Raw genomic sequence first — 27,943 nt, 5'->3', positions numbered from 1 at the left:
CGTGAACAAGGATTAGGCAAAATGGCAAATGATATGTGTCGTTTTAATACTTTTCATGTACGCTAAAAAATGAAGAAACATTCCATTATAGTTTCTTATATAATGATAAGTTGACTCAGCTTTGTTATTCTACTTTATTTTAATTTGGGTTACAAAGAAGTCAAATAAAAATATTTTCTTTAAAACAAAAAAAAAATTAAATTATCAATTTATATCGTGACACGAAAATAATATACAAAACTAGCTAGCAACGATAGTGGATGGAAATAGAAGCAGAAGGCTCCACAACTTGAGAAGCAAATGGGTAGTCATAAAGACTGTGATGGGTCCTGACTGATCGCACCGCACCGCCCACATTCCCCTTGCAACTTGTCTCCTCCTAGTTGGCTGCCTACTACTTTCTCTAATAATAAGCCAATTTAGCTTTACGTTTATGGATTGTTGCGGCCCGTTTAACTTGCGTTTGTATTTTATGTTATTACGAGGCCGGAAACAACCCACTAGCCGGCCTTACATCTAAAAACCATCAGGTACTTGTGTGTTCAACTCTTTTAAGACTACGCTAAGTTTCAGAGTTAGTAGAGTTGTTGCTAAAATCTCTATATGAGTGTGAGTGTGTACTGCAGCAAGAAGCAATGTATGAGTTTTTCTTTTACTCTCTAGCTGTACTAAATCTCTGTCAAGCAAACAGAAAACAGAGAAAGATGATTAGTTTAATATACTCAAAATATTTTGGTGGGTTTAGTTTAATTTTCTAATTTTGCATAAACTGTAACCAACAATTGGAGTAATGAGAAATCTAAGTTAGGCTCTAGCTCAGAGGACAAAGCCCATTGAGATTGATTGCCACAACATTCGTGATCAAATCAAGCTTGGGAGTCTCAAAGCTCTTCATGTCACTAGTGAGAACCAGTTGGCTGATATATTCACTAAACCACAACAGTCGAAGTCAATTCATTCACTGCTGACTCGTATGTCATTGTAAACCTCTACAATTCTTCTCTATCTCCGGATTAAAAGGTTTCTGAAGATGTATAATGAGTATACTTTACTCATTTGTATTTATACTTTGTATTATATATACTTTAGCTTAGTATTACTGTAATATACTTTAGCTTAGTATAAGAGATTAGGCATGTGTATAAACGACTTTGTAAACACTTTACTTGAGTCTGTTAGAGAAATCTTGATAAGGAGGGTATAGAGTTGGGGTGAGTTGTATACAGATTTGCTGAATTTATGAATGACCTACTCAAATAGACCAGTGCATAGTTATACAGTTGAAGCCAAAAGTTTATCAATTTGATGACATGTACAAGCTATAAGTTCTGTCCTTTTCAGATTGCAATCAAATTTTACGTCTCCAACGTTTGATTGACAACGTGTATATACATTTTTGAATGACCAATAACTAAATTAGTTAAATCAGAAGCAAGAACCGTATGTATACACGTTTTCTATGACTACATTTTCTGAAATTTAATTATCTAACTGTAAACGTACCCTATTCCTTAAATGATTGAAAAAGCCAATCAATCAAAGTGTGATTTTAGATTCAATGTCTAAAACTGACAAAAATTGCGAAGAAGTTTCTAGTTTTTTTTTTTTTTTTAAGCAAAAGATTAGCTCAAACGAGCCAATGGAAAATTATTTACATACAAAACATTATGTAGAGATGTACGCGCGTGGCGTGCTAAACAATCCGCTGTTATATTTGCAGTTTTAGGAATAAATGATAAGGAAAAAGTAGAAAATTTCGCCTTGTCTATCTTGATATCGTCAAGGTATGTCGAGAACGCCGGCCAATCATGAGGCAAAGATATCATCTTCACCAAATCTGAACAGTCTGAGTAGAACGCTACGTCACAGTAGTCATGCCCGATCATACATCACATAGCCCAAACAAAAGTTTCGACTTCAGCATGTAAGGGGAAAAGGCTCCGCCGGAAATTAGTGGCTCCCATACGTGGCGTCGGATCATGAGACTGAGTACAACTCCATCCTGTGCCTGCAAACAAGTCATCAGCTTTCCAAGATCCATCAACAAAACAGAAGTAGCCTGAATAGAAAGTGGGAAGTGAAGCTACAGCCACCCTCGTCCGAGAGTTGGGGTCAATTCGGTGGGTTGTGGAAGCCACATCCTCACCCTCCTCCTGAGCATGCTGCCATGTCAGCGCCTCACATTCTGCTACCCTAACTATCTCCATTGGAAAGGAGTGTGGTCCTACCGGTACCTGAGATAAAGCTCAAACCTGACGCACCGGTGGACAAAGAAACAAGGTATGATTGACAGTTTCCGCATCAGCACCGCAATGAGCACAGCCCAGATCACAAGAAATGCCACGGCGTCACAAATTCGTCGAAACGGAAATGCACCCTAACAGCACCTGCCACATAAAATGGTGATATTTTGGCGGACAACGAACCTGCCAAACACTGGCTAGAAGGCCCACCAAGTGCCTGAAAAGGCCTTTTAACTTCCATATGTGCCGTATGATATCCACACTTAACCGTCTACTTTCCATTCTTCGTAAAATGCCAACCGAGAGAGTCATCCTTCGGACAACTTCCTAAAGGTAAAGCCCTTATAGTCTTTTGTAAGGTAGATATGCGAAGGTTTAGTCTTTTAACAAAAAAAATAATAATAATTATCTGCAATTACAGATCATCGATGTTAGAGGTGATCACATGGAGCTGAACCATAAATGGAAATGTATTCTGAAAATTGATAACTGGAAATTAGTAATCCAAATATTGGGCGTATATTCAGCGTATATTGTATATTACCTTATTTGAGAAAACTTGTACAGAAATAGGAAATTTTATAAGTTCATTATTTAGGTTTACATGAGGCACAAGTTATTGTACTTACTCTTTTATAAATAGAAGGTTGTATAAATAAAAGGTTGAAACGGACCCCTTAGCAACGATCTTCTTCTAAACGTAGCCGCTTCTTGTTTTACATGGTATCAGGCCAAAAACCTGATATTCTTATAATCTTTCTTATTCATCTCTTTTTTTTATAATCTTCTTTTCCTAAGTACGGTCTATGATTAAGATCAAAAACACGATGTCGAGTGAAGACAAGAAAGCGATCGTTGCTAAGGGGTCCGTTTCAACGGAGGCTTCCCCTTACACCCTATCCTCTGGAGATAACCCTAGATCGATGATTTCCTCCGTTCAGTTGACAAGAGCGAATTATGCAGAATGGACAACGAAGATGCTCAACGCTCTTAAAGCTAAAAGGAAGAGTGGTTTTGTGGATGGATCCATCACAAAACCAACGACGACAGGGTCAGAGATGGATTCGTGGACGAGTGTCAACTCGATGGTTGTCGGATGGTTGAGAACTTCGATCACACCCCGAGTGCGTTCCATGGTGTCGTTTGTTTCTGATGCAGCTGAGTTGTGGGAGAATATATAGGAGCGATTCTCTGTTGGTAACAAGGTACGAATCCTTCAGATAATATGTCAGTTAGCTTCTTGTCTTCAAGAAGGCCAATCCTTAATTGATTATTACGGACGTCTTGTGGGGTTGTGGGATGAATTGCAAGGGTATCGTCCGATTCCCCTTTGTACGTGCGGAGCCACTACACAAATCACAAAAGAGAGAGAAGATGAGAAAGCCCATCAATTTGTTATGGGGCTTGATGAGTCTCGATTTGGAAACGTGATTTGCCAAATCATTGATGCAGAGCCGATGCCAGACTTGGCACAAGCTTATGCCAAAGTGATAAGAGAAGAACAGAGACTTGCAGCAAGCAAGAGAAGAGAACAACAACATGAAATTTTCGGTTTCACAACGAGATCCATTCCGCAAGCTGAGCTGTATATTCATTTTACTAGTCATGAAACAAATGATGCATTTTGCAACAAGGTATGTTCCTGCAAAATTTAACCAAACCACTAACAAGAACAGAGAACGAAGTCTTTGCTCTCATTGTGGGTGATCTGGTCATGAGAAGGATTATTGTTGGGACTTGATTGGATACCTAGAATGGTGGACCGAACTTTTTGGTAGAGGAGGAGTCTCCAGTTGCAGATTTAAAAACACCACTGGTTCTTGGCACATCTGGTTCTTCGACTGCAATGGAACCACAAGAAGAATTAGGTGTAGGTAAACGTGTGAAGTTTTCGTCTGTTTGGTTACACGGTTACGTTACTTACAACACTCGTTTTCTAGAAGAACATCATCACCCTCCATTCGACTCTAATACGGCTTCCTCAACACCGGTCAAAGATAAAACACCATAACCTCTCACAAATTATATTTCTGATGACCATTTCTCTCATGCTCATCAAGTGTTTTTAGCTGCGGTCGTTAATGCTATCGAGCCAACTTCTTATAAATTGTAACGTCCTGACCGCCACCTATTAGTGGGCCTATTTCTAATCCCAGTCCATGGGCCCACCTTCCTTAACGGGCTTCACGTCCTCTCACTAGGCCCGTGAGCCCGTCCATATCTGACGGTTGGTTTGCTACGTCTGGGAGGTTTTAAAGACTTGTTACTGACCCTACAAATCACCTCATGATATTTTCCTGTGTTTTGTCCTCACTCGCACAGTTACGACAGTCGCTTCCCGGAAGGTCACCCATCTTGAGACTACACCAGCTCAAGCAAGCTTAACTCTAGAGTTATCTCATGACCTTTGACTTAAAATATAAGTGAACTTTGGTGACATAGGTGGCCAAATCAATTCTTTTAAACCTCTCTGCAAGTCTCTGAAACCCGGGTGTCAAAATTAACCCCCACTAACAGATCGTAACGTCCTTGTTGTGTACCAAGACTGTCACCCCTGACAATGTGAGCCCAGTCGACTCCACACTCATTTGGGTTCGACTCTGATACTACTTGTAATGCCCCGACCGCCAACTCTTAGTGAGCCCTATGTCCAATCCTAGTCCATGGGCCCACCTTCTTTAATGGGTCTTACGTCCTCTCACTAGGGCCGTGAGCCAACCCATACCTGACGGTCGGTTTGCTACGTCTGGAAGAATTGTCCTCACTACAAATCACCACATGATCTTTCCCTGTATTTTGTCCTCACTCGCACAGTTCTGACAATCACTTCCCGGAATTTCACCCATCCTGAGACTACTCCAGCTCAAGCACGCTTAACTCTAGAGTTCTCTCAGGACCTTTGACAAAAAAATATAAGTATACTTTGGTGACATAGATGGCCAAATCAATTCTTTAAACCTCTCTACAAGTCTCTGAAATCGGGTTGTCACATAAACAAGACATTCAAGACCCATGGTGGACTAATGCCATGGGAACAGAGGTCAATGCTCTTGAAGAACTTAGTTCTTGGGATGTTGTTGATCTTCCTCGGAAAAGTGGCTATTGACAACAAATGGGTTTATAAAATTAAATTCCATTCTATTGAACGATATAAAGCATGTTTAGTTGCTTGTGGTAATCGCTAGATTGAGGGGGAGAATTATAATGAAACTTTTGCTCATGTTGTTAAAATGTCCATTGTACGTGGCCTTTTGCGTATTTTTGCTGCAAAGAATTGGGAAGCCCACCAAATGGACGTGCATAATGTTTTTCTCCATGGTGATCTAGAAGAGGAGGTTTACATGAAATTACCCGTTGGTTTTTGTCATTCTGATCCCAAAAAGGTGTGTCGACTCAAGAATTTGTTATTTGGCTTAAGCAAGCTTCGCGTTGTTGGTTTGATAAGCTCACCTCGGGATTGACAAAGTTTGGTTTTGTTTGCTCTTGCGCCGATTAATCCCTATTTACTTACTCACGTGGTGATGTTGAACTTTGGGTTCTAGTATATGTTGATGATATGCGTATTTGCGGGAATATTTCACGCATGTTACAAAGTTTTAAAGATTATCTGGGGAAGTGTTTTCATATCAAATATTTGGGTTTAAGTAAGAGTGCTTTATTTCCTAATCCTGAGGCCTATAGGCGTTTAGTTGGTCGCCTCATTTACATTCTCACCACTCGACCGGAGCTTGCTTATTCAGCTTACATTCTTTCTCAATTTATGAAGTCTCCACATATGGATCACTGGGATGCGGCTTTACATGTTGTTCGATACTTGAAGAGTGCTCTGGGTCGTGGTATTTTGTTGAGCTCCAAACCTGATCTAACTCTTACGGCTTATTTTGATGCAGATTTTTTGACTTGTCCCCTCACACGCCGTTCACTCAGTGGCTATGTTATGTTTTTAGGAGGATTACCTATATCCTGGAAAACAAAAAAGCAGAAAACCGTCTCGCAATCTTCCACTAAAGCCGAATATAGATCAATGCGTAACGCATTGAATGAGGTTTTATGGCTCAAACAATTTTTGAGCGATTTAGGATGTCCTTAATCTCATTCCATTCGTCTCTTTTGTGATATTCAAGCCGCAATTCATATTTCTAACAATCCAGTTTTTCATGAACGTACCAAACATATCGAATGGGATTGTCATGTTGTGTGTGATGCTGTTCAAGATGGTGTATTGAAAATGGTTCATATTCGTACAGATGAGCAGCTGGGTGATATACTTACCAAGGCATTGGGCAATGCTCCGTTTCAACGGTTATAGTCCAAGTTGGACATTTGTGACTTGCATGCACCAACTTGAGAGGGAGTATTGGGCGTAGATTCTGCGTATATTGTATATTACCTTATTTGAGATAAATTGTATAAGAATAGGCAATTGTATAAGTTAATCATTTAGGTTTACTTTAGGCATTAGTTACGTAGTCTTGTACAAATAGAAGTTGTAATCGGTTTCTAATTAATAAAAAAAGAGAGAGGGTTCTTTTTCTAAACCTAGCAGCTTCCTGATTTACATTATATTGAACATGCACAAATGGTAGAATACATCATCTACTTTTTATAGAACTTATAAAAAAACTAGAAACCATATTCTAAACTTTTCAGATTAAAATTGATCTACATAAAAACAAATTTTTTTCAATAAAATCACAAACCTCTTCTTCAAATCCTCTTCTTAATGGTTTATTAATATGATGATTTTCTAATTTTTATCTTCTTAAAATGCTTCAAACTTGAATTTATATATTAATAATGGTAGTTTAGTCATAACTAACAATTTACAAATAAAAGTGTAGATGGACAAAATTAATATATATATATATATATATCATTTATTTCCAATTTCCTCAATGAAATCAAGTTACAAGGTACACAATTGTAAAGAAAAGAAGAATTATATGTACTTCTATGTACTCACGAAGAAGCTTCGTTTTAAAAATAATACTCGTGAGTTGTGATAAAAAGAAACTTAACTATAAACATACATATGTACACTATGTAGTATGAGTTTCTTATAACTGCATAATAAATGTATACAGTTGTCAAATAATTAGTTAGAAAGATGGTGATATTAAATGAGCGAGAGGGAAGTGAACTTTGCTTATTTATCCCATGCATGTTACCCTTTTTTTCCCACATGCCAAACACCCTAAATCCTCACTCTACTCATCTACAGACGCTCTCAAGTACCTCTCTGTTTCTAGTGACTGTGTTCAGTGAAAATGGATAACATAGAACCACAACCACCCTCTAATGGAAATATCCAGGCTGAGCCAGAAACAAAGATGGACAAGAAGAAAAAGATGAAGAAGGAAGCAGTTTCATTGATAGATTTGTTTGGTGCAGCAGATCATGTTGATTGCTTTCTGATGTTCCTAGGCGGTTTAGGCAATTGTATTCATGGCGGTACACTTCCGTTCTTCTTCGTATTCTTCGGTGGAATGCTAGATTCTCTTGGAAATCTTTATAAAGATCCTAAAGCCATATCTTCCCACGTTTCACAGGTTTCTTCAGAAACCGCTAAATAAGATTCTCTCTTTCTCTTCCTCTTGATTTTTTCGTAATATATATGTTCCTAATACTAATTTTGTTATTTGTTTCAAGACTGCTCTCTACTTGGTTTACTTAGGATTGGTCAATTTGGTATCAGCCTGGATCAGTACGTGTCTAGCAACATTGATCTGTTATTTTTAGTACCTATATATATAGTACTGAGAACTCTTTTTATGTTTTAAAGTTGAAATGGTTTATTGGCAATTCGACAGGTGTTGCTTGTTGGATGCAAACAGGGGAAAGACAAACACGGCGGTTGCGTATAAGTTATCTCAAATCAATCCTAGCAAAAGATATTACTTTCTTCGATACAGAAACTAGAGATTCAAACTTCATTTTTCACATCTCAAGCGACGCAATCTTGGTTCAAGATGCAATTGGCGATAAAGTAACCCTTTCTAATTAATTATAAGGACGAAACAAAAACTTTGAAACTTGATGAAATGTTTAGTTATTTTCTTTTTCAGACCGGCCATGTTTTGCGGTACTTATGTCAGTTCCTTGCGGGATTTGTCATCGGTTTTTTGTCGGTATGGCAACTAACGTTGCTCACATTAGGAGTGGTTCCATTGATAGCAGTTGCAATAGGAGGCTATGCTATAGTCATGTCTACAATCTCAGAGAAGAGTGAAGCTGCTTATGCTAATGCAGGAAAAGTCGCAGAAGAGGTTTGTTTTAGAAATTAATATATGTGTTTACATGTGAAAGAGTGTTTCACAAAAAAAGAAAAGAAAAATGACCACAAAAACATTTTAAAGGCAAACGCCAAACTAACAACAGAATTTGTATGATATGCTACAAAATGGGAAATCAAAGCAAAAACATAAATAAAATATTAGAATCTATTTTTATTTAATTAGTTCTGAACACAATTCTCTATTGATTATCAGGTTATGTCACAGGTGAGAACAGTGTATGCATATGTAGGTGAAGAGAAAGCTGTAAAATCTTACTTAAAGTCTCTCAAGGAAGCTTTAAAACTCAGTAAAAGGAGCGGTATTGCTAAAGGTTTAGGAATTGGATTAACATTTAGCCTCTTGTTCTGTGCTTGGGCATTGCTTTTTTGGTATGCAAGTATTCTTGTACGCCAAGGAAAAACCAACGGTGCAAAAGCCTTCACAACGATCCTCAATGTCATTTACAGTGGATTGTAAGTAAATCTCCAAAAATTTCTCTTGATATATCATCAAATTGCATCATACAAATCATTATCTTACATTTTCAGCGCCTTGGGTCAAGCCGTGCCTAGCTTATCCGCAATTTCCAAAGGCAGAGTTGCTGCTGCAAATATTTTTAAAATGATAGGAAACAACAATCTTGAAAATTTTTGAGAAATTAAACGACAATGGAACATCATTGGAAAATGTATCTGGGAGGATTGAGTTTCATCAAGTGTCTTTCGCATATCCTTCTAGACCAAGCATGGTTTTTGAGAATCTTAGTGTCACAATACATTCAGGCAAAACTTTTGCATTTGTCGGTCCAAGTGGTTCAGGGAAAAGCACAATCATATCATTGGTGCAACGGTTCTATGAACCTAACTCAGGGGAGATTCTCTTAGATGGAAATGACATCAAGAGCTTGAAGCTTAAATGGTTGAGAGAACAGATGGGATTAGTGAGTCAAGAACCGGCATTATTCGCCACAACCATATCTTCCAACATTCTTCTTGGTAAAGAGAACGCAAGTATGGTTCAGATCATAGAAGCTGCTAAAGCAGCCAACGCAGATTCTTTCATTAAATCATTACCCAATGGTTACAATACTCAAGTAAATTATTTGGTTTTTCATAATCATATATCTTCTCATATTTCTTCTTTATTTAATTATTGGTCAAACCATTCCATATAGGTTGGAGAAGGAGGAACTCAGCTCTCAGGAGGACAAAAACAGAGGATTGCAATTGCTCGAGCAGTTCTAAGAAATCCAAAGATATTACTTTTAGATGAAGCAACAAGTGCTCTTGATGCCGAATCAGAGAAGATTGTTCAGCAAGCACTTGACACAGTCATGGAAAAAAGAACAACAATCGTCATTGCACATAGATTATCCACCATTAGAAATGTTGACAAGATTGTTGTATTGAAAAATGGTCAGATTATGGAAACCGGTAGCCACTCAGAACTTATATCAAGAGGAGGAGATTACGCAACTCTTGTGAATTGCCAAGAGACAGAACCTCAAGAAAACTCGAGATCAATTATGTCTGAAACTTGTAAAACACAAGCTGGATCTTCGAGTTCAAGAAGAGTTTCTAGCTCAAGGAGGACTTCAAGCTTCAGGGAAGACCAAGAGAAGACTGAAAAAAGTTCAAATGGCGGAGATTTAAGCTCGTCTTCAGTGATATGGGAACTTATAAAGTTGAATGCTCCAGAATGGCTTTATGCATTACTTGGCTCAGTTGGTGCAGTTCTTGCTGGATCACAACCAGCACTATTCTCGATGGGGGTAGCTTATGTGTTAATCACGTTTTATTCACCTTCTCCTAGTCTGATCAAGCGACAAGTCGAAAAGGTAATTGTTATCTTTGTTGGAGCTGGAGTAATAACAACTCCTATATATCTCCTCCAACATTACTTCTATACACTTATGGGAGAGCGTCTTACTTCACGGGTTCGATTATCCTTGTTTTCAGGTAAACATAAACATTTTAAACATCTTGAGTTTGATTTAATGCTTTAATATTTATATATCTTTACAACAATTTCAGCTATCCTTTCGAATGAAATCGGGTGGTTTGATCTCGAAGAAAATAACACTGGATCACTCACTTCAATCTTATCTGCTGATGCAACCTTGGTTAGGAGTGCTATAGCGGATCGCCTCTCAACAATTGTTCAGAACACATCTCTTACAATCACATCCTTAGGACTTGCCTTTTTCTACTGTTGGCGTGTTGCAGCCGTAGTAACTGCTTGTTTCCCTCTTATCATTACAGCTTCTCTTACTGAGGTAACTCAAAACCAAAGATCCTCTCTCAACTATATATTTTTTTTATTTTGAAACCGAATAAGCTTGAATGCTCTATGATATTTCACAGCAATTGTTTCTAAAAGGCTTTGGAGGAGATTACACAAGGGCTTACTCTATGGCAACTTCATTAGCGCGTGAAGCCATTGTGAATATAAGAACTGTAGCTGTGTTTGGTGCTGAAAAGCAAATCTCAGAACAGTTTACTTGCGAGCTAACCAAACCCACCAAGAATGCCTTACTCAAAGGTCACATCTCTGGATTTGGATACGGTTTATCTCAATGTCTCGCCTACTGTTCCTACGCACTTGGTCTCTGGTACATTTCAGTTTTGATTCAGCGGAAGGAGACAAACTTTGAGGATAGTATCAAATCTTTCATGGTATTGCTCGTTACAGCTTACTCGGTAGGAGAAACGCTTGCGTTAACCCCAGATATCGTGAAGGGAACTCAAGCACTCGGTTCTGTTTTTAGGGTACTACATAGAGAGAGTGAAATACCTCCGGACCAGCCTAACTCAAGATTGGTCACTCAGGTCGAAGGAGATATAGAGTTCAGAGCCGTGAGCTTTGCCTATCCCACAAGACCCGAAATCGCCATTTTTCAAAATCTTAGTCTCCGAGTTTCAGCGGGAAAAAGTCTTGCGGTCGTGGGAACTAGTGGTTCAGGAAAAAGCACAGTGATCGGACTGATCATGAGATTCTACGATACGACCAACGGAAAACTCTGTATCGATGGGCAAGATATAAAAACTATAAACCTACGTAGCTTGCGCAACAAGCTAGCATTAGTCCAGCAAGAACCAGCTCTGTTTTCAACAACCATATACGAAAACATCAAGTATGGGAACGAGAACGCATCAGAGGCAGAAATCATGGAAGCCGCAAAAGCTGCGAATGCCCACGAGTTCATAATCATGATGGAAGAAGGGTACAGGACGCACGTAGGTGATAGGGGTGTGCAGTTATCAGGTGGTCAGAAACAAAGAGTGGCGATCGCGAGGGCAGTTTTAAAGGATCCTTCAGTGCTTCTTCTTGATGAGGCAACAAGTGCTTTGGACACGAGCTCGGAGAAACTGGTCCAAGAAGCACTAGACAGGCTGATGAAGGGACGAACCACAGTGTTAGTGGCTCACAGGCTCTCGACCATAAGGAAAGCAGACATGATTGCTGTGTTACATAAGGGAGAAGTTGTGGAGAAGGGAAGTCATAGAGAGCTTGTTTCCAAATCTGTTGGGGTTTATAAGCAATTGACGAGTCTACAAGAAGTGGTGTGAGTGATCATCAAATACAAAAAAAAAAATGTGATTTTTGTTTTCTATGAAGTCTAGCGTCAGTTAATGATTGACTTGAATAACATAACGTCGGTTTTCAAACTGACGTACGTAACAAGCTTCGACGTTAATTTTATTTTGCTTCGGGTTAGCAAGTGATGATATATGTAAACATATAATATTGTTGTAGACATATTATCCACAACGTTGGACAATTCTTGAACCCCTCTCGTTCACCTCCTTTTCATTGGCCAATCAAAAATTGTCCTGTATCTTCATTACTTTAAAAGGGGCGCTTTTCCAGTAGATTATAGGACTATACATCGTTTCAGCAATAGTGAGAGAAGTGTGCCTAAAAACCCTAAATACAATAATCATAGATTTTTGTAGTTAGTCTTCGTGCATCCTACAAAAAATGCTTTAAACCAGAGTACACATTAAGCATATATTTACCTTGCAAGTTGCAACATTCAAACCCATCATCAAACTAATGATCTAAAATTCCTCATTCCATGAAAAAAAAATGTTGTTCTAAGAAACTATACAAGGAAGCAAGGGCAAGATGCTTCCATCTTTATTGACATTGTCTAATCAAGAGCATATGAAGCAACCAATTATTCTGCTCTTAAACTCAAGTAAATCCATGAATTCATCTATGCTACTTCCTCTGTACCATTTCTTATGCTTCGAAGCTCAATGAAACCAATCGTAATTTCTCCTATTTCGCATATTGATTATTTTTTGAAAAATCTATCAACTAAAAAGATCGATGCTTTCAAAGTTCCAAACACTGAGATTTAAAATTTCCGCATCAAACTATAATGATTATCCATCAAAATTTCCGAGAACCTAACGACGAATATCTCTGATCATGTTCCAAGTTAGAATCAATACCTGAGTTGGTGGATTCGATGAGCTAGGATGTTCATTTGTCTCGACCCGTTACAGAGAACATCAATTTTAGATATGCTTCTCCGCCTCTGAGCTTGAATCAGGAAAGAGATTGAAATCAAAGAGATCCGTACTCCACAACGACGTCAATGGAAGAGATCAGAAGTAATCGGAAACGCATAAATTGGTTTGTTGGTCGTGTCACATGCATGCATTTATACCAATTCCTTACTCAACCATAGGAACCAATAGCATATATTTAATTTCCATTTAAAACTGATATGTACTTAATGAGATTACGATTCAATTTTTATGATCGAGGACCATTTTTATTTTATTTTATAAATGTTCTCGTCTTGCAAACGCACTACTAATGTAGTACATATGAAAAGATTGTTTTTCCGAAAAATATATCAATCATGGCCTACCCACATCTATTATTTCGGACCGAAGTCCTCAACTTCTTGAATCAGCTCTCTTTTCCATTTCCATATATAGAGATATATAAAATCTATGCATGACAATGAAATTGTATCAGGGTCTAAGTGTGACGAGACCTTGACATTATTCTTGTAAAAAAAAGCTTTCTACCATTGATGAAACTTTTCTTTGTAATAGATAGATAAGCAATAAAGAAAATAGAATTAATTAGTTTTGCATGCAAGAAATCTAACAGGAAGGGAAGGTTAGGTAGCATAGAGCGATAAAAACATAAAAATGGAGGTTGGTAAGAAGAGTGGTGGTAGAGCAAAAGAGTATGTCATAAGAGTTAAATGCCAAATGCAACGCCACTTCTTTCTCTCCCATCCAACCTTCAACACTCTTAATTTTTATATATAATTGTGAACAATCAGTCATCTCAACATTTGCATATTGTCTACATTCAGATTTTTCATATCCTATTGGTACTCTCACCAAAGCTCATCCATCGTCCGGTAAGTTTCTTGACCTCTCTTCATCTATAATATTTTACGGGTCTTAATAAATTATATAGATATTCCAATTGAACGTTTAGGAGAATGAAGTCTTAAAAAAAAATATCCAAAATTACTTATAATTATTTATCCGTAATTAATAATTATACAGTCCAACACGTTATATATCGTACGCAGGCAGTTAGATAAAGTCTTTAAATACTCTGTCTCTCTCTAAAAGTCTAAACATTGTTAAAACTCTTCTCACGTGGCCCGGGTATGGTTTGGTTTGGTTTGTATTGCCCATTAATAATCCGGTGACAGTCTTAACGGTGTGAGTTTCTGTGGTGGCGTAAAACATGAAAAAACATGCGATATATTTTCGTAACGCCGTTTAACTTTGTTTTACGATACGACAACAAAGACAAGGTGGGCAAGGATCCCAATCACGACCAGATTAGTGAGAGAACGACACCCACGAGAAAAATGACAACACTGAAGCTTCTTCTTCTTAATACTTAAACTCTATCCCTTTCCTGAAAAATCAATCAAACCCATTTGAGTTTTACACAGAAAGTTTTTGTCTTTCAATCACAAATTTTGAAGTTCAGCTTTGCAACACAAAAAAACAGAGAGAATCATGGATAAAGCTGCTGAAAGACAGAAGATTTTGCTTCGTCATCTCAATCCAATTCCTTGTTCTTCTTCTTCTTCTCTTAATCATGAATCCTCTGTTCTGTATGTAAGTTTTAGTTTGTCTTAATCGTTGAGTCAATGAGTTTTTATTAGACATTGAAATTGTTTGTGGAAGTTTGTTTTGTGTGTTCTTCTGACTTGAATCTTTCTTTATGTTAGCCTGTGAATTGTGCTTCTGAGGTTTCTCCAATGGCTGCTTTTGGAGACGACATTGTGATTGTAGCGTAAGTCCTCCAAACTCAGTTGCTTCACATTCACTTTCTTTTAAGGTTTCTTGTTTTCTTGATTCTTCTGAGACTACTTCTTCTTCAGGGCATATCGTACCGCCATTTGCAAAGCGAAACGTGGAGGTTTCAAAGATACTCTTCCAGATGATCTTCTTGCTTCTGTTCTCAAGGTACATTCAATTTAAAACCTTTCTCAGACATGGATTTAGTAACTAGTATCTGTGATTTCTCATGTTCCATATGTTTTGTTCAAATTAGGCTGTAGTGGAAAGAACATCTTTGGATCCAAGTGAAGTTGGTGATATCGTTGTTGGTACGGTTTTAGCTCCCGGTTCTCAGAGAGCAATGGAATGTAGAGTTGCAGCTTATTTTGCTGGTTTCCCTGGTACTTAAAAATCAAAATTACATTCTAATTACATTGGAAGATCATAGACAAAACAAATTTGTTGATGTGTTGCTTTACTCTTCTTTTACGACGAGCTAGACACCGTGCCAATTAGAACTGTTAACCGACAATGCTCATCTGGACTACAAGCCGTTGCTGATGTTGCTGCTTCTATTAGAGCCGGATATTACGACATCGGTAATAAGCAGCTTCATCATATTTTTTGTAGTCTCTAGCTGGCTACTTGTCTAGGCCTCGAGATTGATTATCTCTGTTGTGAAATGCAACAGGTATTGGTGCTGGAGTGGAGTCAATGTCAACTGATAGTATGCCTGGAGGCGGCTTTCAAACCTCTAATCCGAGAGTACGTTGTCTCAATGATTCTTTTTATTAAGTCTACTCAACAAGAACAGTTGTTTTGTAATGACTTTTGTAAAACTCCTATATGGGAACAGGCACTAGAATTCCCAAAAGCCCGTGACTGTTTGCTACCAATGGGAGTTACTTCTGAAAACGTTGCAGAAAGATACGGTATCACAAGACAAGAGCAAGATATGGCTGCGGTTAGTTTACCTACTCTCTTCACTTTTTTTTTTTTTTTTTTTGTTTCTTTCTAAATTTATATAAGTACTGATTGATAAGTAATCAACAGGTTGAGTCTCACAAGCGCGCTGCAGCTGCGATCGCTTCTGGTAAACTCAAGGATGAAATCATTCCTGTTGCTACTAAGGTAAAAAAACAAGAAAGCTCCTGATCAACTTCTTTTTAAAACCCTTTTGCTAGAGATTGATTTCTCAATGAACGATATTGTTCCTTAACAGATTGTGGACCCTGAGACTAAAGCAGAGAAGGCAATCGTTGTATCTGTTGATGATGGTGTGCGTCCAAACTCAAACATGGCAGATTTGGCAAAGCTGAAGACTGTCTTTAAAAAAGATGGTTCCACCACAGCTGGTAAGAAATATGTTTCCACATTTCATTGACAAAAGTGAGATCATGGTTTGGAGCATTTGTTTATGTATGTGAATTGTGTAGGCAATGCTAGTCAGATTAGTGATGGTGCTGGAGCTGTACTGCTAATGAAGAGAAGTCTTGCAATGAAGAAGGGACTTCCCATTCTTGGAGTATTCAGGTATAAATGAATATGGAGAGACTTTGTCTACATTTTGATGGTTTAAGAGATCGAGCAAATCTGATCCCGGAACAATGCAGGAGTTTTGCTGTAACTGGTGTGGATCCATCTGTAATGGGCATCGGTCCAGCTGTCGCCATCCCTGCTGCAACTAACCTCGCAGGGCTCAACGTCAGCGATATTGATCTATTTGAGATCAATGAGGTAGTGAAAATGTTTCACATTAGTTGTTGTCTGTTTCGGAATTATCCTTACTTATGAATCTCTCCATTGATGAACTGTTGAGAAAACAGGCATTTGCATCTCAATATGTGTACAGTTGTAAGAAGCTGGATCTAGATATGGAAAAGGTCAATGTTAATGGAGGAGCCATTGCTATTGGCCATCCTCTTGGTGCTACAGGTTACTACTTTATACAAGCTTTGCCTTAATTAAACAGATGATATGCAAGATGTGTATAGGCTAATAGAGTTTGTCTCTCTATGTACAGGAGCTCGATGTGTTGCAACATTGTTGCACGAGATGAAGCGGAGAGGGAAGGATTGCCGCTTTGGAGTAATCTCAATGTGCATCGGTATATATTCAGAGTTTGAATAGGCTCCATAATTATATTGATTTTATGTTGATGGTATGCATAAAATGTATATGTAACAGGCACTGGTATGGGAGCTGCAGCTGTTTTTGAAAGCGGAGACTCTGTTGATAACTTGTCCAACGCTCAAGTGGCTAACGGGGAAGGTCATTAGAGCAATGTAAAGAGCTTGAATAAGTAGAAGCAACGTGTCTAATAAATATGATGCTTGTAGCTCTCTTTCACATTGTTGAACAATGAAAACTTTTGTCATTCTGAGTTTAGAAATCAACTACTACTTTTTCTGTGAAAAAGTGTTAATCTAAAACCAAAAGTTACATCCTTCCACACACAATTCTGAACACACAAAGCAGCAAATCTCATTCTTCATCGTCAGGAGACCCCCCTGGCACCAGCTACATCACAAACAATTTTAAAAACCGGGGTCTTAGCATTTCGAAAATTAAAATGGTCAACGGGTTTATCTAAAGATAGATGAAAGAAATCACAAGGGAGTTTATACAGCGTATGGCTAGTTTGGCTACTGTTAGAATAAGTAACCAATTTCAATTTCGGAAAATATAGATAAAATGCTGTATTGACTTACAATGGCTATGTTATTTCCATTGAGCAGGATCTGATCAAGCTTTGTAACCCGTCTTCCTTCAGCTGTAATCTCACTGCACAACGATACTTAAATTAGTAGCACACTCTAGTTACATCTCAATAGAGAATCTGATACAGCAAAAACTTGAGATCCCATCTCCAAAGCAACAGGAGTTTAAAATCATTAAATCAGTAATCTACATACAAGAAAAGAAAAGAAAAGAAAAGAAAAAAAACTCGTATCACCGAAACGACACATGAAGCAGTCTAAATGGTCTCTATATATAAATCAATTACCAAAAAAAAAAAAAAAAAACTAAGTACTGAGAAACAAAAACCAAAAGGCTGGGTTCTGGGTTCTGCATTATCAAACCTATAGTTCAATAACTCTATGTTTCACCTCCTAACGCATATAGCAAAAAAATCGAATTCCGAAGAGGAAGAAGAAGAAGAAGAAGAAAAAAAACCCTAAAAGAAGAGACTTACTACTCGGTGACATCTTCAAGGACCATGTTGACATAAACATCAAATCCTTTGAGAGTACCAACGAGCTCCTTATCTCCTTTCATTATAACCCATATCTTCGATCCTATGCACCTATCGATTAGCTCTGCACAACAAACACAACCCAAATCGCTCAACAAAATTGGCGGTACCAAAATCGCAGATCCATCCTATAGAAAAGAGAAATCCATACCTGACGGAAGAAGCTGCGAAGGATTGTTCGCCATGAGGAAGGAACAGTGCGACAACTGAAAGGGTTTTTGATTTTTTTTCTTCTCTGCTTCAAAACGCTTTTCGATTTTTAGGGTATGTTTAGCTAAACAAATCGTACAGTGTTTTACTTTAAAGTAATTTCCAAGAAACCCCTCAAACTTTATAATTCTTTTCAAATTGACTTTTTATTATAGATGTTACTATATAAACCTTTTAAATGTATCCAATCAAGTCTCAATTTTTTTTTTGATAAACCCTCTCGGCTACTCCAGTAAAAACGCACTGAAGTGCTAGATAGTGGACATCTCCTTGCTCGATCACTATATTGACTGAATCCGCGAGTTTGGAATGTTTTTCAATTAGGCCTTGAATGGTAGTAGATTCTACAATAGTTTTTGGATTTTGTTTTTGAAAAATCCGTTTTTTCACCAATTAAGATTTTAGCTTAAATAGATTCTCTACAAAAATAAGGAAACTAGTTTTTGGATTTTTTTTACAATCCTTAATAGAAACCAAAATCCACATAATTAGAGATTTAAAAAAAAGAACATATCCTTTTTTTTTATTGTAAAAACTAAAAACTAAAAAAACTAAAAACCAAAAAACATAATCTAAAAACTATTTTAAAACCCACTACCATTCATGGCTTTAATATATAGAAGTATTTGGATCGTTTGTTACTAGAATACCATATAAACTATCAGTACCGAAGCTCAGATCCAGACTTCCCATATAATTGTTGTGAAAATGTTCCTTGGATAGCTGATAGCTAATTACAACCTCCCCACTTTTTTCACTATCACTAGATTACGACCACTCCATGCACTTTCTTCACCATCACTAGACCACGTCCATGTGGGCTATCAAGCCTCAAATTTAAAAGTAAGAAGATAAAACCTTGATTAGTTGATTTCTTGCATTGAGATAACACATACGATACTAGACTATTAATATAATCTTGGCACACATGTTAACAAGTCCACTTATAGTAGTCGAGAAGAAAAAAAGAAACTCTCCTAAACCATCTTGCCTTTGCTATTGTTTAAGGACTTCACTTACATGTTTGCCATTCATTAATTACTTTTGTCTACTGAAATACCCAGACGCATCTATCTGAAAACATGTTGTTCCAATGTATCAACTCCAAGATTTGGAGGATAATGTTTTATTTTCCCCCTAGTGGTCGAATTGCTCCCATTTTGGTTCACCAAGATCTAATAACTATGTTCTCTGGCCAGCATTGATGCCACGACTCACGTACAGTTTGGTAGATCCGCAGAAATTTTTTTACCATAGATAAACAACATTTTCCATATAAGAAAAATATATATGTATGAGAATATAAAAAGTGTGAATTTCAAAATTCGAAGCACAGTGTCTACTTTGGTTTAAGAGTTAGCAACACAACGATGAAATTGTCTTTCTGATTAAATAATTAATGGAGAACAAAATATAAGTATCAATAATTAAGTAGATGCGAACAATATGTAACACATTTTATTTAAGTGCAAATATGAAAATATAAGATGGATTTTTAAAGTTGGTAGGAAAGTAAGAACTGAACTTTAAAAGTGAATCGTGACAAAAAAAAAAATATATATAGAAAACAGAAGTACTCACTCTTTATCATCGACTTTTTAAAATATATATATTTAAGCTTAGAATGTTAAATTTGTACTTTTAAAAAATAAATTTATGTATATATTATAAATATTTTAACAAAAAGAAGAGTGTAAAAAATATTCAAAGTAATTACTCAAAATACATGATGAGTTCCCAAGCAAATTTTAACTGAGGATCAGATCGACTTCAGAGTCGGCCCTTACTAATACATTGATCAAGTCTCTCTTTTGTGATTTCTCTAGTTTGTCGGCAACACAGTTCTGGTTATATATTAATCGTCAAGGCACAGAAGAAGCAAGAAGATCCAGTAAGGGCAGCTCTGAGAGGTAGGGTAAACAAATCATGCATGTCTTACACATATGTTTTAGTGCGCCACAGACACACACACGCTGTTTCAATTGATATATATGGTTCATGTAATGTTCCTTGTGTTCATGAATTCAATCCAAAAGCAAATGAAGGACAATGGACGAAAAAAAGAGAACAAAATCAAGGAAGATAAGTTAAGATGACTTGTGCAGTTAATTCGAATGTATTCAACTATCTAAAATAAATCAAAGTATTAGCAAAAAAAAACCTTAACTAAAGAAAAGTAATCGAACAAGTTATTAATAATTTACTCCTATAATATGTAAGCTTCCATACTATAAGACATTATGCCAAAAAAAACTTGAATAGACTATAGAGCAAACCAAATCAATCTTGAATATAGCTATTTAATCGTCTTGATTCATGTAATCTCTCCGCTAGTTTCGGATTTATAAATTTTCTTCAATATTGACTTATAACTAAGTCACGAGTCCGCAAAAGTTATCGGTGTTGCCTGCCTTATTGCCGATGGTCCCCATGTGTATGAGTTAAACGGCAAGTCTTGTAACCTAGTGAATGATGCTTAGTATGCTATCCAGATTCATTTCGTTTTGGCTCATTATTGTATTCGCCACATAACGAGTGAGAGTGACGATGATTCGTTACTTATTTTAATATTATTGATGATGTCGCAACCACTTAAGATATTTTTATTTACATAATCCTTTTAAATGATTCCAATGACGATTGGATAATTGAAATCAGATAATGAAGTTTTTGAGTACTTTTTTTTTAGTGTGGTAACGAGATTGAAATGCCTTGCACTACTTTAAACTTGGATCGAATCTGTTACTTCTCCGTGTAACTGGATACTTAGAGTAAAATAATGAACAGAAAATTAAAACTATTCTCGTATCAGTTTTTTTTACCAGTCAGCAAACAACAAAAGAGAGAATTTGAGCTGAATAATAGAGTACACAATTTTACATTTTTACTCTATAAAGTAATAGCATCCAAATTTATTCTAATTAAGTATTGTGGTTGCAGTGGACAAATTCGTTAACGATTTAGTTTACTCTATTTTTAAAGCAGACAGCAAAACGAAACGAACCAACTCTATTTATATATAAAAACAGTTTATAGTTGGTCCCTAACGTTTTTAATTACTTTTTTTTTTGAGTTTGCGATGATTTTCTTTTATTCTTTTTAAAGAAAGGCGAGTGATTTGAGATAATTAAAAGTAAAGTACATACTTCAAAAAATAGTGAATAACACAATCATATATATAAGACTACAATTTTAAACTGATATTTAAATTATTGGAGGTCAAATCAACAAAAAAAAAAAGATCTGAGCTACAAACGGAGAACATTGAAACAACATACATGAAACATATGATAACAAATTTTTTGTGTAACAACATACTCGACGAAATCCGTCGGTGATAAGGTTTGACGAAGACATTATGACATAAAATAAATTGTTGTGGCACCATGTGTCCCGCGGCGGGTCTGCCCTGGACTCCTGCCCGCCTCTTGGATGCGTTCTATATATCCATGTCTAGTAGGAAGCGAGTATAGAAGTTATATCTCCTTTATTATTTGAAAAACAAGAAATGGCATTTTAAAATTTCTATGATCAATAAAAGTATATGGAATATTTCCATTAAAATTTTGAATTTGTGTCCTAGCTTCATGTTTGTTTACAGACCCAATATTAAAGTTGTCATTTATATTACTTTTGAAAACCTAGTTTTTTACAACAAATAGATTTACCTAGAACTAAAACATATATATATATATATATATACATAGCTTAGAATCCATTTAGATTATATATTATTTCATGGAATAACATATTCGAATACATTATTTATTCCAATATTATATCTAGATGAGTCAGAAAGATGTTGGAGGTAGAAAGAGAGAGGATGCTTGTTTTGGGCCATCTGCTTAGATGAGATATAAATTTTGTTTCACACACAAACCGTTACGATATATTTAAGGAATTGTCGCTAAAATTTTCCGTTTATATATTAACATGCATGCATGACAAATTCCCTCGATAAAGTTGGAAACACCCATTTTTGTTGTAAAATATTCAAGTTGTTGAAAGGGAATGCAAGTATAAAGGTCAGCTGCAACACCGTCCCAATGTTGACAATTTAGAATGTAAAGTGTTAGAATTAATTCCAATCAAAATTAGAATTGAGCAGTTTACAAATTTGTAATATATGAAACTCTATATGAAAGAGAAAATTTAAAAAATAAAAAAAAAAAAAAAATCTTTTGGTGGTTTAAAAAACACACCCAAAAATGTATATACACATACATTTTGGGTGTTAAAGAAGATACCAAAACTGAAGAAAGAGACAGTGGCAATAGTGAAAGAACACGTTTTGCTCGTTCACCTACGTGGTAAGAAGTCTTCAGGTGACGTGGCAGTTCAATTGAACAGAGACGAGATATCGACCGAATTCATTTCTTACAGTTACAAACGTACGCATATATATGATTTAGTTCACAAGTTGTTGTCTCTCACAGCCTCTCAATAGACATCTGTATACTTTATTGTTCAGAAAGAGAAAAGTGAGAGAGAAGCAAAAGATGGAGAGAAGCTTGAAGAAGACGAAGAGCAATAATAACAACTCAATAAAGAGTAATACGATGAAAGATGATGAAATGTTTCATGTGATTCATAAAGTTCCTAGTGGCGATACTCCCTATGTCAAAGCCAAACATGCTCAGGTCTAGATTCTTCTTCTTCTTCTTTGAGGCTTTTTTTTTTTTTTTTTGGTTCATGAATCGAATCTCAAAATATTAATTAATCACTCATTCTTACTCTTTTTTTTTGTTTGTGTGTGATATATTACTCATTCTTTTATATGCTAGTTTCCTTAACTTTCACTTATTTTTAGAGAACTTGCAATAAATGATTATGTGAATCGGTTATTTGTTATTTTTTAGTATTTGTTAATTAATCTCGTGTTGGAAAGAGTATAATTTTTTTTGGTAACTAAAAAGCATAATTTTTGCGTGTATTTTTTGTAAATATTATGCGCTGTTTTTGATAATAGTATCACGCTTTTCATATAAAACATCACGCTTTTCATATAAAACACGCGTGATAAATGCAAAAAATTATATTACAACCATATTTTGGTAAATTTGTTTTTCTGTTATCTTTGAGAAAAATATTATTACCAAAGTCTTATGGGCTTGGATATCAAAGTAGCTATGTTTAATTTGTATGAATTTTGGATTGAAATGTCATTGTATATTTTGCTTGAAATGTTGACAAAAAAAAAACGAGATTAAAATAATTGTTAAGAGTTCTTGCAAAAAGGAAAAAAATCTAGCAAGGAAGTTAGGTATGAAAAGACAATTTTCGTAATTGTCTTTTTTTCTCTTTTCTCTTTTCCTTTTTTTTTATTAGTTAAAAAGTGAATTTTATTAAATCGACAGCAAAAAAAAACTTAAAAAGTTCAAATTATAGCCAAGATGGTGCGGTGTGCGTATGAGAGTCACTAGTTACACCGACCGAACGAACCAGATTCTCGCATTAATATTTGCGTTTACTTTTCCTCAGAATGGTGCAAATAAGTTCTCACTTCTCAAAGAATATTCTACTTTACATTGGCCAATCACATTACCTCATATATAATTGCTCAAATAAATTAGTAATTGAATATATTTTTAGATGAGTATGGCCTTAAGCAAGATTTCAAATAATTAACAGTATGGCTTAATAATGTTGGTTACAGTTGATAGAGAAGAACCCGGAGATGGCAATAGTATGGTTTTGGAAAGCCATTAACACAGGAGACAGAGTAGACAGTGCTCTCAAGGACATGGCTGTAGTAATGAAACAACTTGACCGTTCTGAAGAAGCCATCGAAGCCATCAAATCTTTCCGTCCTCGTTGTTCCAAAAACTCCCAAGATTCCCTCGACAACGTCCTCATCGACTTATACAAGGTCTTACTATAACCATACATTTATCTACTTGCACTCTAACATAAAGTTGTATTTATCTACTCGTCCTCATTGACCATGCATAGCTTGATTTTTTTTCGCTAGACAAATATTCAAAGACACTTTCAAATATTCTGAAGATTGGTCTCAATTTCGATTTGGAATCTTTGAGTTATAAAACTAAGAATAGTATATTACAATGAACAGAAATGTGGAAGAATGGAGGAGCAAGTTGAGTTATTGAAGAGGAAACTGAGGCAGATCTATCAAGGAGAGGCTTTTAATGGTAAACCCACCAAGACAGCTCGCTCTCACGGCAAAAAGTTTCAAGTGACCGTTCAACAAGAAATCTCAAGATTACTGGTAACTAAATTTTTACCAACTCGAACTCTTCGTCTAGTTTCACTTGTGTTTTCCTTTTCCGCGATGAACTGATAGATTTAATTGGAATTTATAAACAGGGGAACTTGGGGTGGGCATATATGCAACAAGCTAAGTACTTGTCAGCAGAAGCGGTATACAGAAAAGCTAAGATGGTGGAGCCAGACGCTAACAAATCGTGCAACCTAGCGATGTGCCTTATCAAACAAGGCAGGTTTGACGAGGGAAGATCGGTTCTTGACGAGGTTCTCGAGTCTAGGGTTTTGGGTGCAGATGATTGTAGGACAAGGCAACGAGCCGATGAGCTTTTGAGTGAATTAGAGGCTTCACTGCCACGTAGGCGAGATGCTGAGATGGAGGATGTCTTGGGAAATATCTTAGACGACGATGACTTTGTTCTTGGGCTTGAACAGATGACATCCACTAGTTTTAAATCTAAGAGACTCCCAATCTTCGAACAGATTTCGTCTTTTAGAAATCAATTAGTTTGCTAGTAAATTCATTTTGTGTTTCGTATGTATCATATTATCTAGCTTTTCTGCTTCATAGGTTTGATGGGTTGGTAAATAAGTATGTGTTATGTTCTCCTTATGTAACTATGTATATACAACAATAATGGGAACAAAGTCATTTAAATCTATAAGTTTTTGTGAAAAATCTTAATATTCCGATTTAAAGGTTGAGAGAATTAAAACCATGAAAATTTTATGGTTCACACTCGATATCTCCTCTACAAAGGACCACACAAGTTCTCATTGCAATTTGCATTGCTCGATTTGGGGTGAGCCGACAAGCAGAAGCGGCCGTTAATTTGAGGGCATTTATAGATAATGTGTCCTTCAAGTACAATATGACCTTTTTTATGTTTATCGTATGGACCAAAAACTTACCGTTTTAGGCTGCCCACCAGTCATCAGGACCACTGCAACTTGCTACAACTTTCATTTCTCTATAAAGACACTCTCTATCAACGCAAGAAGATCTACAAGCTTTGGTTACAAATAGGGATCTCGAATTCAAAAGGCTTTTCAAAACACCTAAAGCAATGAAGCTAAAATTTGATTGTAGCTAATGTGAAATAACTGCTTAATAATTGTCAATATTATATAACTCATGTCATTCATTTGTTGCGCATATGTGATGTTGTATCAAGCTAGATTAGGCACTAAAAATATATTCCAAGAAAAATATTTTGAGAGATCTGACAGAAATCAAGATCATCGAGAATTTAACAAAAAATTGAAAAATCATAAAAAATTGAAAAAGATCTAAAAATTTACGAAACGAATATTTATATTTATTTTAAATATATACATTTATGCTTATGTTAATTTAAGAAATTTAGATTTATTCCATCTTTTTATCGTACATTGTATCTTTTAAGTTTGGTTTGTGATTTGTGTATCTTACTCGGTTCAAGAAATCTATCCAACATTAAACCGGAATACTGATTACTCAATGATCGGTTAACTCTGGTTTGCTTTTATTTCGGTTGGATAATTTAAATTCATTTATCATCTTCACGAGAAAACACATCCCTGAGAAGACGATCTCAATTCTGCGAGAATGGAACCAGAAGTAATCAGAGACAAAGAAGCAATGAGAAGATGGTCTCGAGCCATGAGATCACAAGGCATGACCATTGGTTTAGTACCCACAATGGGTTACCTCCACGAAGGTCACTTATCTCTCGTTCGTCAATCCCTAACCCTCGCCGACGTCACCGTCGTCTCAATCTACGTCAACCCAGGCCAATTCTCACCTACGGAAGACCTCTCCACATACCCATCTGATTTCTCCGGCGATCTCGTTAAACTCGCTGCTATTTCCGGTGGTAAAGTCTTCGTCTTTAACCCGAGTAACCTCTATGACTACGGCGGCGGTGAGAGGAAGAAGGTAAACACCGGTGGTGGGAGGGTTGTGAGTTGTGTTGAGGAAGGTGGTGGGTTAGGTCATGAGACTTGGATTAGGGTTGAGAGATTAGAGAAAGGTTTGTGTGGGAAGAGTAGACCTGTGTTCTTTAGAGGTGTTGCTACTATTGTAACCAAGCTTTTTAATATTGTTGAGCCTGATGTTGCTGTGTTTGGTAAGAAGGATTATCAACAATGGCGGATTATACAGAGAATGGTGAGTATTGGGAACGTTTCTGTTTTGTTTTAGGAATGATTTTGAGAACAATCTCATCACAAAGATTTGGCTTTGTCTCTTGTTTATGTAGGTTCGAGATCTTGATTTTGGGATAGAGATTGTAGGATCAGATATAGCTAGAGAGAAAGATGGACTTGCTATGAGTTCTAGAAATGTGCGTCTTTCAGATGAAGAAAGGCAAAGGGTAAAGTAAAAGATTCTAGCATTTGAAACAAGGATCAAGAAAGTTGCTTGATTTGCTTATGTTGCTTGGTTCATTATGTGGTAGGCTTTGTCTATAAGTAGGTCTCTGGCCATGGCTAAAGCTTCTGTAGCAAAAGGGCAAACCAGTTGTGTAGAGCTTAAGGATATAATTATTCAACAACTTGTTGGATCTGATGGACGGGTAGATTATGTCGAGGTAAGCATTTATCGTGTTGGTATTTGGATTGGAGTTGTTGTTTGGATCAATGTGTACACATACCATTCAGTTTTGATGCGAGGATTGTGATTTTGTATATTATGCAGATCGTTGACCAAGAAACTCTTGAAGGAGTGGAACAAATAAAGAGTGGAGTAGTGGTTTGTGTTGCTGCTTGGTTTGGAACCGTCAGGCTTATAGACAACATTGAGATCAATATCACTCTCTAGATCTCACTGCCTGCATTCAAATTTTATGACAAAAACTTGGAAGCTTCGAAGGTAATGAGTTTTGAACTAATTGGAATGAATGGTAAACAGAGAAGAATGATGAGAATCAACGTAAAGTATCAGCTTCACCATGTTTTTGTGCAAGAGACAGGTGGGAAGCAGGAAACTATGTTTGCGAATTCTGAATGTCTCATTTTTTCATCCCAAACCCGAGTGTTTGAGTTTTGATTGTACACAGAGCTTTGTTATACCCTAATAATTGAGAGACCCGTCTGAAGGGGACCATGAGCATCAAATAACTCAGGAATAGCATCACATAATTCAATCACTCCTTGTACAAAAGCTATATGCTATCTTTAACGCAATGGACATATCCAAAGTCGAAAACCAAAAAGCACACACTTGACAACTCTTTTAGCATTGTTGATTAAGCAAATGTCCGCTTTTCTCAAATGGTGTTCTCAAAACACCCGAAGACATGAAAGTTTCAAAGACCAGTGTACAAAAAAGTCCAGATATAAAATGCCTAAAACAATGCAAGAGGAAAAAACAAGAACAAACGAGAATCAGTTGAGTTCATCATCTACAAAGAGATACCGAAACAGAAATCAAATTACTTTAGCTCCTTCTCACCATTTCAAAGAAAGGTAAAATAA

The 27,943-nt window shown here is 36.5% G+C and overlaps 6 protein-coding genes and 1 long non-coding RNA gene across 13 annotated transcripts; 5 read left to right on the top strand and 2 right to left on the bottom strand.

The window, feature by feature from the left end:
• The first annotated feature begins 7,391 nt into the window (after window positions 1–7,391).
• LOC104760868 (ABC transporter B family member 14-like) lies at window positions 7,392–12,353 on the top strand. 4 transcript variants are annotated; one of them, XM_087498595.1, is made up of 9 exons: window positions 7,392–7,792; window positions 7,893–7,947; window positions 8,054–8,229; window positions 8,309–8,509; window positions 8,732–8,991; window positions 9,067–9,611; window positions 9,693–10,476; window positions 10,552–10,793; window positions 10,882–12,353. In XM_087498595.1, exons 6-9 carry the CDS (start codon window positions 9,264–9,266, stop codon window positions 12,085–12,087), a joined length of 2,580 nt encoding a protein of 859 aa, XP_087354721.1. In that variant the 5' UTR covers window positions 7,392–7,792; window positions 7,893–7,947; window positions 8,054–8,229; window positions 8,309–8,509; window positions 8,732–8,991; window positions 9,067–9,263; the 3' UTR covers window positions 12,088–12,353. The 4 variants fall into 4 exon arrangements, with proteins under 4 accessions (XP_087354721.1, XP_087354724.1, XP_087354723.1 ...); XM_087498598.1 differs by having other exon boundaries at window positions 7,424–7,792; window positions 9,067–9,528; window positions 10,882–12,324; XM_087498597.1 differs by having other exon boundaries at window positions 7,424–7,792; window positions 9,067–9,597; window positions 10,882–12,324.
• Window positions 7,511–9,172, top strand: LOC147922801 (ABC transporter B family member 14-like). The gene is made up of 6 exons (XM_087497790.1): window positions 7,511–7,792; window positions 7,893–7,947; window positions 8,054–8,229; window positions 8,309–8,509; window positions 8,732–8,991; window positions 9,067–9,172. Exons 1-6 carry the CDS (start codon window positions 7,511–7,513, stop codon window positions 9,170–9,172), a joined length of 1,080 nt encoding a protein of 359 aa, XP_087353916.1.
• On the bottom strand, window positions 12,032–13,333 carry LOC147922800 (uncharacterized). Its single transcript, XR_015588601.1, has 2 exons — window positions 12,979–13,333; window positions 12,032–12,445 (listed from the first exon to the last, which is right to left on the bottom strand). It is a non-coding gene; the product is annotated as an uncharacterized LOC147922800 (long non-coding RNA).
• A 364-nt stretch (window positions 13,334–13,697) lies between these two features.
• LOC104760866 (3-ketoacyl-CoA thiolase 5, peroxisomal) lies at window positions 13,698–17,214 on the top strand. Of its 3 annotated transcripts, none has more exons than XM_087498600.1 (15): window positions 13,770–13,910; window positions 14,522–14,631; window positions 14,745–14,809; window positions 14,898–14,982; window positions 15,071–15,197; window positions 15,297–15,395; window positions 15,488–15,561; window positions 15,653–15,760; window positions 15,850–15,927; window positions 16,019–16,151; window positions 16,233–16,329; window positions 16,410–16,533; window positions 16,623–16,731; window positions 16,820–16,903; window positions 16,984–17,214. In XM_087498600.1, exons 2-15 carry the CDS (start codon window positions 14,530–14,532, stop codon window positions 17,073–17,075), a joined length of 1,377 nt encoding a protein of 458 aa, XP_087354726.1. In that variant the 5' UTR covers window positions 13,770–13,910; window positions 14,522–14,529; the 3' UTR covers window positions 17,076–17,214. The 3 variants fall into 3 exon arrangements, with proteins under 3 accessions (XP_010482155.2, XP_087354726.1, XP_087354725.1); XM_087498599.1 differs by having other exon boundaries at window positions 13,840–13,910; window positions 14,214–14,631; XM_010483853.3 differs by lacking the exon at window positions 14,522–14,631 and having other exon boundaries at window positions 13,698–13,910.
• LOC104760867 (sm-like protein LSM5) lies at window positions 17,096–18,459 on the bottom strand. Its single transcript, XM_010483854.3, has 4 exons — window positions 18,204–18,459; window positions 17,993–18,116; window positions 17,508–17,580; window positions 17,096–17,316 (listed from the first exon to the last, which is right to left on the bottom strand). Exons 1-4 carry the CDS (start codon window positions 18,235–18,237, stop codon window positions 17,281–17,283), a joined length of 267 nt encoding a protein of 88 aa, XP_010482156.1. The 5' UTR covers window positions 18,238–18,459; the 3' UTR covers window positions 17,096–17,280.
• A 3,994-nt stretch (window positions 18,460–22,453) lies between these two features.
• On the top strand, window positions 22,454–25,149 carry LOC104760865 (protein SULFUR DEFICIENCY-INDUCED 1-like). The gene is made up of 4 exons (XM_087497591.1): window positions 22,454–22,902; window positions 23,919–24,131; window positions 24,336–24,491; window positions 24,590–25,149. The coding sequence occupies exons 1-4, from the start codon at window positions 22,762–22,764 to the stop codon at window positions 25,001–25,003; spliced, it is 924 nt and encodes a 307-aa protein (XP_087353717.1). The 5' UTR covers window positions 22,454–22,761; the 3' UTR covers window positions 25,004–25,149.
• A 649-nt stretch (window positions 25,150–25,798) lies between these two features.
• On the top strand, window positions 25,799–27,681 carry LOC104760864 (pantoate--beta-alanine ligase). 2 transcript variants are annotated; one of them, XR_763043.3, is made up of 5 exons: window positions 26,026–26,636; window positions 26,728–26,841; window positions 26,926–27,057; window positions 27,165–27,338; window positions 27,439–27,681. XR_763043.3 is itself a non-coding variant. In XM_010483849.3 (4 exons), the coding sequence occupies exons 1-4, from the start codon at window positions 26,076–26,078 to the stop codon at window positions 27,285–27,287; spliced, it is 930 nt and encodes a 309-aa protein (XP_010482151.1). In that variant the 5' UTR covers window positions 25,799–26,075; the 3' UTR covers window positions 27,288–27,681. The 2 variants fall into 2 exon arrangements, 1 of the variants encoding a protein (XP_010482151.1); XM_010483849.3 differs by having other exon boundaries at window positions 25,799–26,636; window positions 27,165–27,681.
• Window positions 27,682–27,943: the final 262 nt, after the last annotated feature.

This window comes from Camelina sativa, chromosome 18 (genome assembly GCF_030686135.1).
Source record: "Camelina sativa cultivar CO46 ecotype springtype chromosome 18, ASM3068613v1".
Classification (NCBI taxonomy): domain Eukaryota; kingdom Viridiplantae; phylum Streptophyta; class Magnoliopsida; order Brassicales; family Brassicaceae; genus Camelina; species Camelina sativa.
Note: the sequence above shows the minus strand (reverse complement) of the source record. Positions and strands in the feature narration are given on the sequence as shown.

Coding starts and splice junctions, on each gene's coding strand:
- LOC147922801 (XM_087497790.1), top strand. CDS start 7,511: ATGGATAACATAGAACCACAACCACCCTCTAATGGAAATATCCAGGCT. Junction 7,948..8,053: donor TTTGGTATCAGCCTGGATCA/GTACGTGTCTAG, acceptor GCAATTCGACAG/GTGTTGCTTGTTGGATGCAA. Junction 8,510..8,731: donor CAGGAAAAGTCGCAGAAGAG/GTTTGTTTTAGA, acceptor ATTGATTATCAG/GTTATGTCACAGGTGAGAAC.
- LOC104760867 (XM_010483854.3), bottom strand. CDS start 18,237: ATGGCGAACAATCCTTCGCAGCTTCTTCCGTCAG. Junction 17,581..17,992: donor CTTGAAGATGTCACCGAGTA/GTAAGTCTCTTC, acceptor ATCGTTGTGCAG/TGAGATTACAGCTGAAGGAA. Junction 17,317..17,507: donor ATGGAAATAACATAGCCATT/GTAAGTCAATAC, acceptor TTTGTGATGTAG/CTGGTGCCAGGGGGGTCTCC.
- LOC104760866 (XM_087498600.1), top strand. CDS start 14,530: ATGGATAAAGCTGCTGAAAGACAGAAGATTTTGCTTCGTCATCTCAAT. Junction 14,810..14,897: donor GACGACATTGTGATTGTAGC/GTAAGTCCTCCA, acceptor CTTCTTCTTCAG/GGCATATCGTACCGCCATTT. Junction 15,928..16,018: donor TCATTCCTGTTGCTACTAAG/GTAAAAAAACAA, acceptor GTTCCTTAACAG/ATTGTGGACCCTGAGACTAA.
- LOC104760865 (XM_087497591.1), top strand. CDS start 22,762: ATGGAGAGAAGCTTGAAGAAGACGAAGAGCAATAATAACAACTCAATA. Junction 22,903..23,918: donor TCAAAGCCAAACATGCTCAG/GTCTAGATTCTT, acceptor TGTTGGTTACAG/TTGATAGAGAAGAACCCGGA. Junction 24,492..24,589: donor AAGAAATCTCAAGATTACTG/GTAACTAAATTT, acceptor ATTTATAAACAG/GGGAACTTGGGGTGGGCATA.
- LOC104760868 (XM_087498595.1), top strand. CDS start 9,264: ATGGTTTTTGAGAATCTTAGTGTCACAATACATTCAGGCAAAACTTTT. Junction 9,612..9,692: donor CCAATGGTTACAATACTCAA/GTAAATTATTTG, acceptor CATTCCATATAG/GTTGGAGAAGGAGGAACTCA. Junction 10,794..10,881: donor TTACAGCTTCTCTTACTGAG/GTAACTCAAAAC, acceptor GATATTTCACAG/CAATTGTTTCTAAAAGGCTT.
- LOC104760864 (XM_010483849.3), top strand. CDS start 26,076: ATGGAACCAGAAGTAATCAGAGACAAAGAAGCAATGAGAAGATGGTCT. Junction 26,637..26,727: donor GGCGGATTATACAGAGAATG/GTGAGTATTGGG, acceptor TTGTTTATGTAG/GTTCGAGATCTTGATTTTGG. Junction 27,058..27,164: donor GACGGGTAGATTATGTCGAG/GTAAGCATTTAT, acceptor TATATTATGCAG/ATCGTTGACCAAGAAACTCT.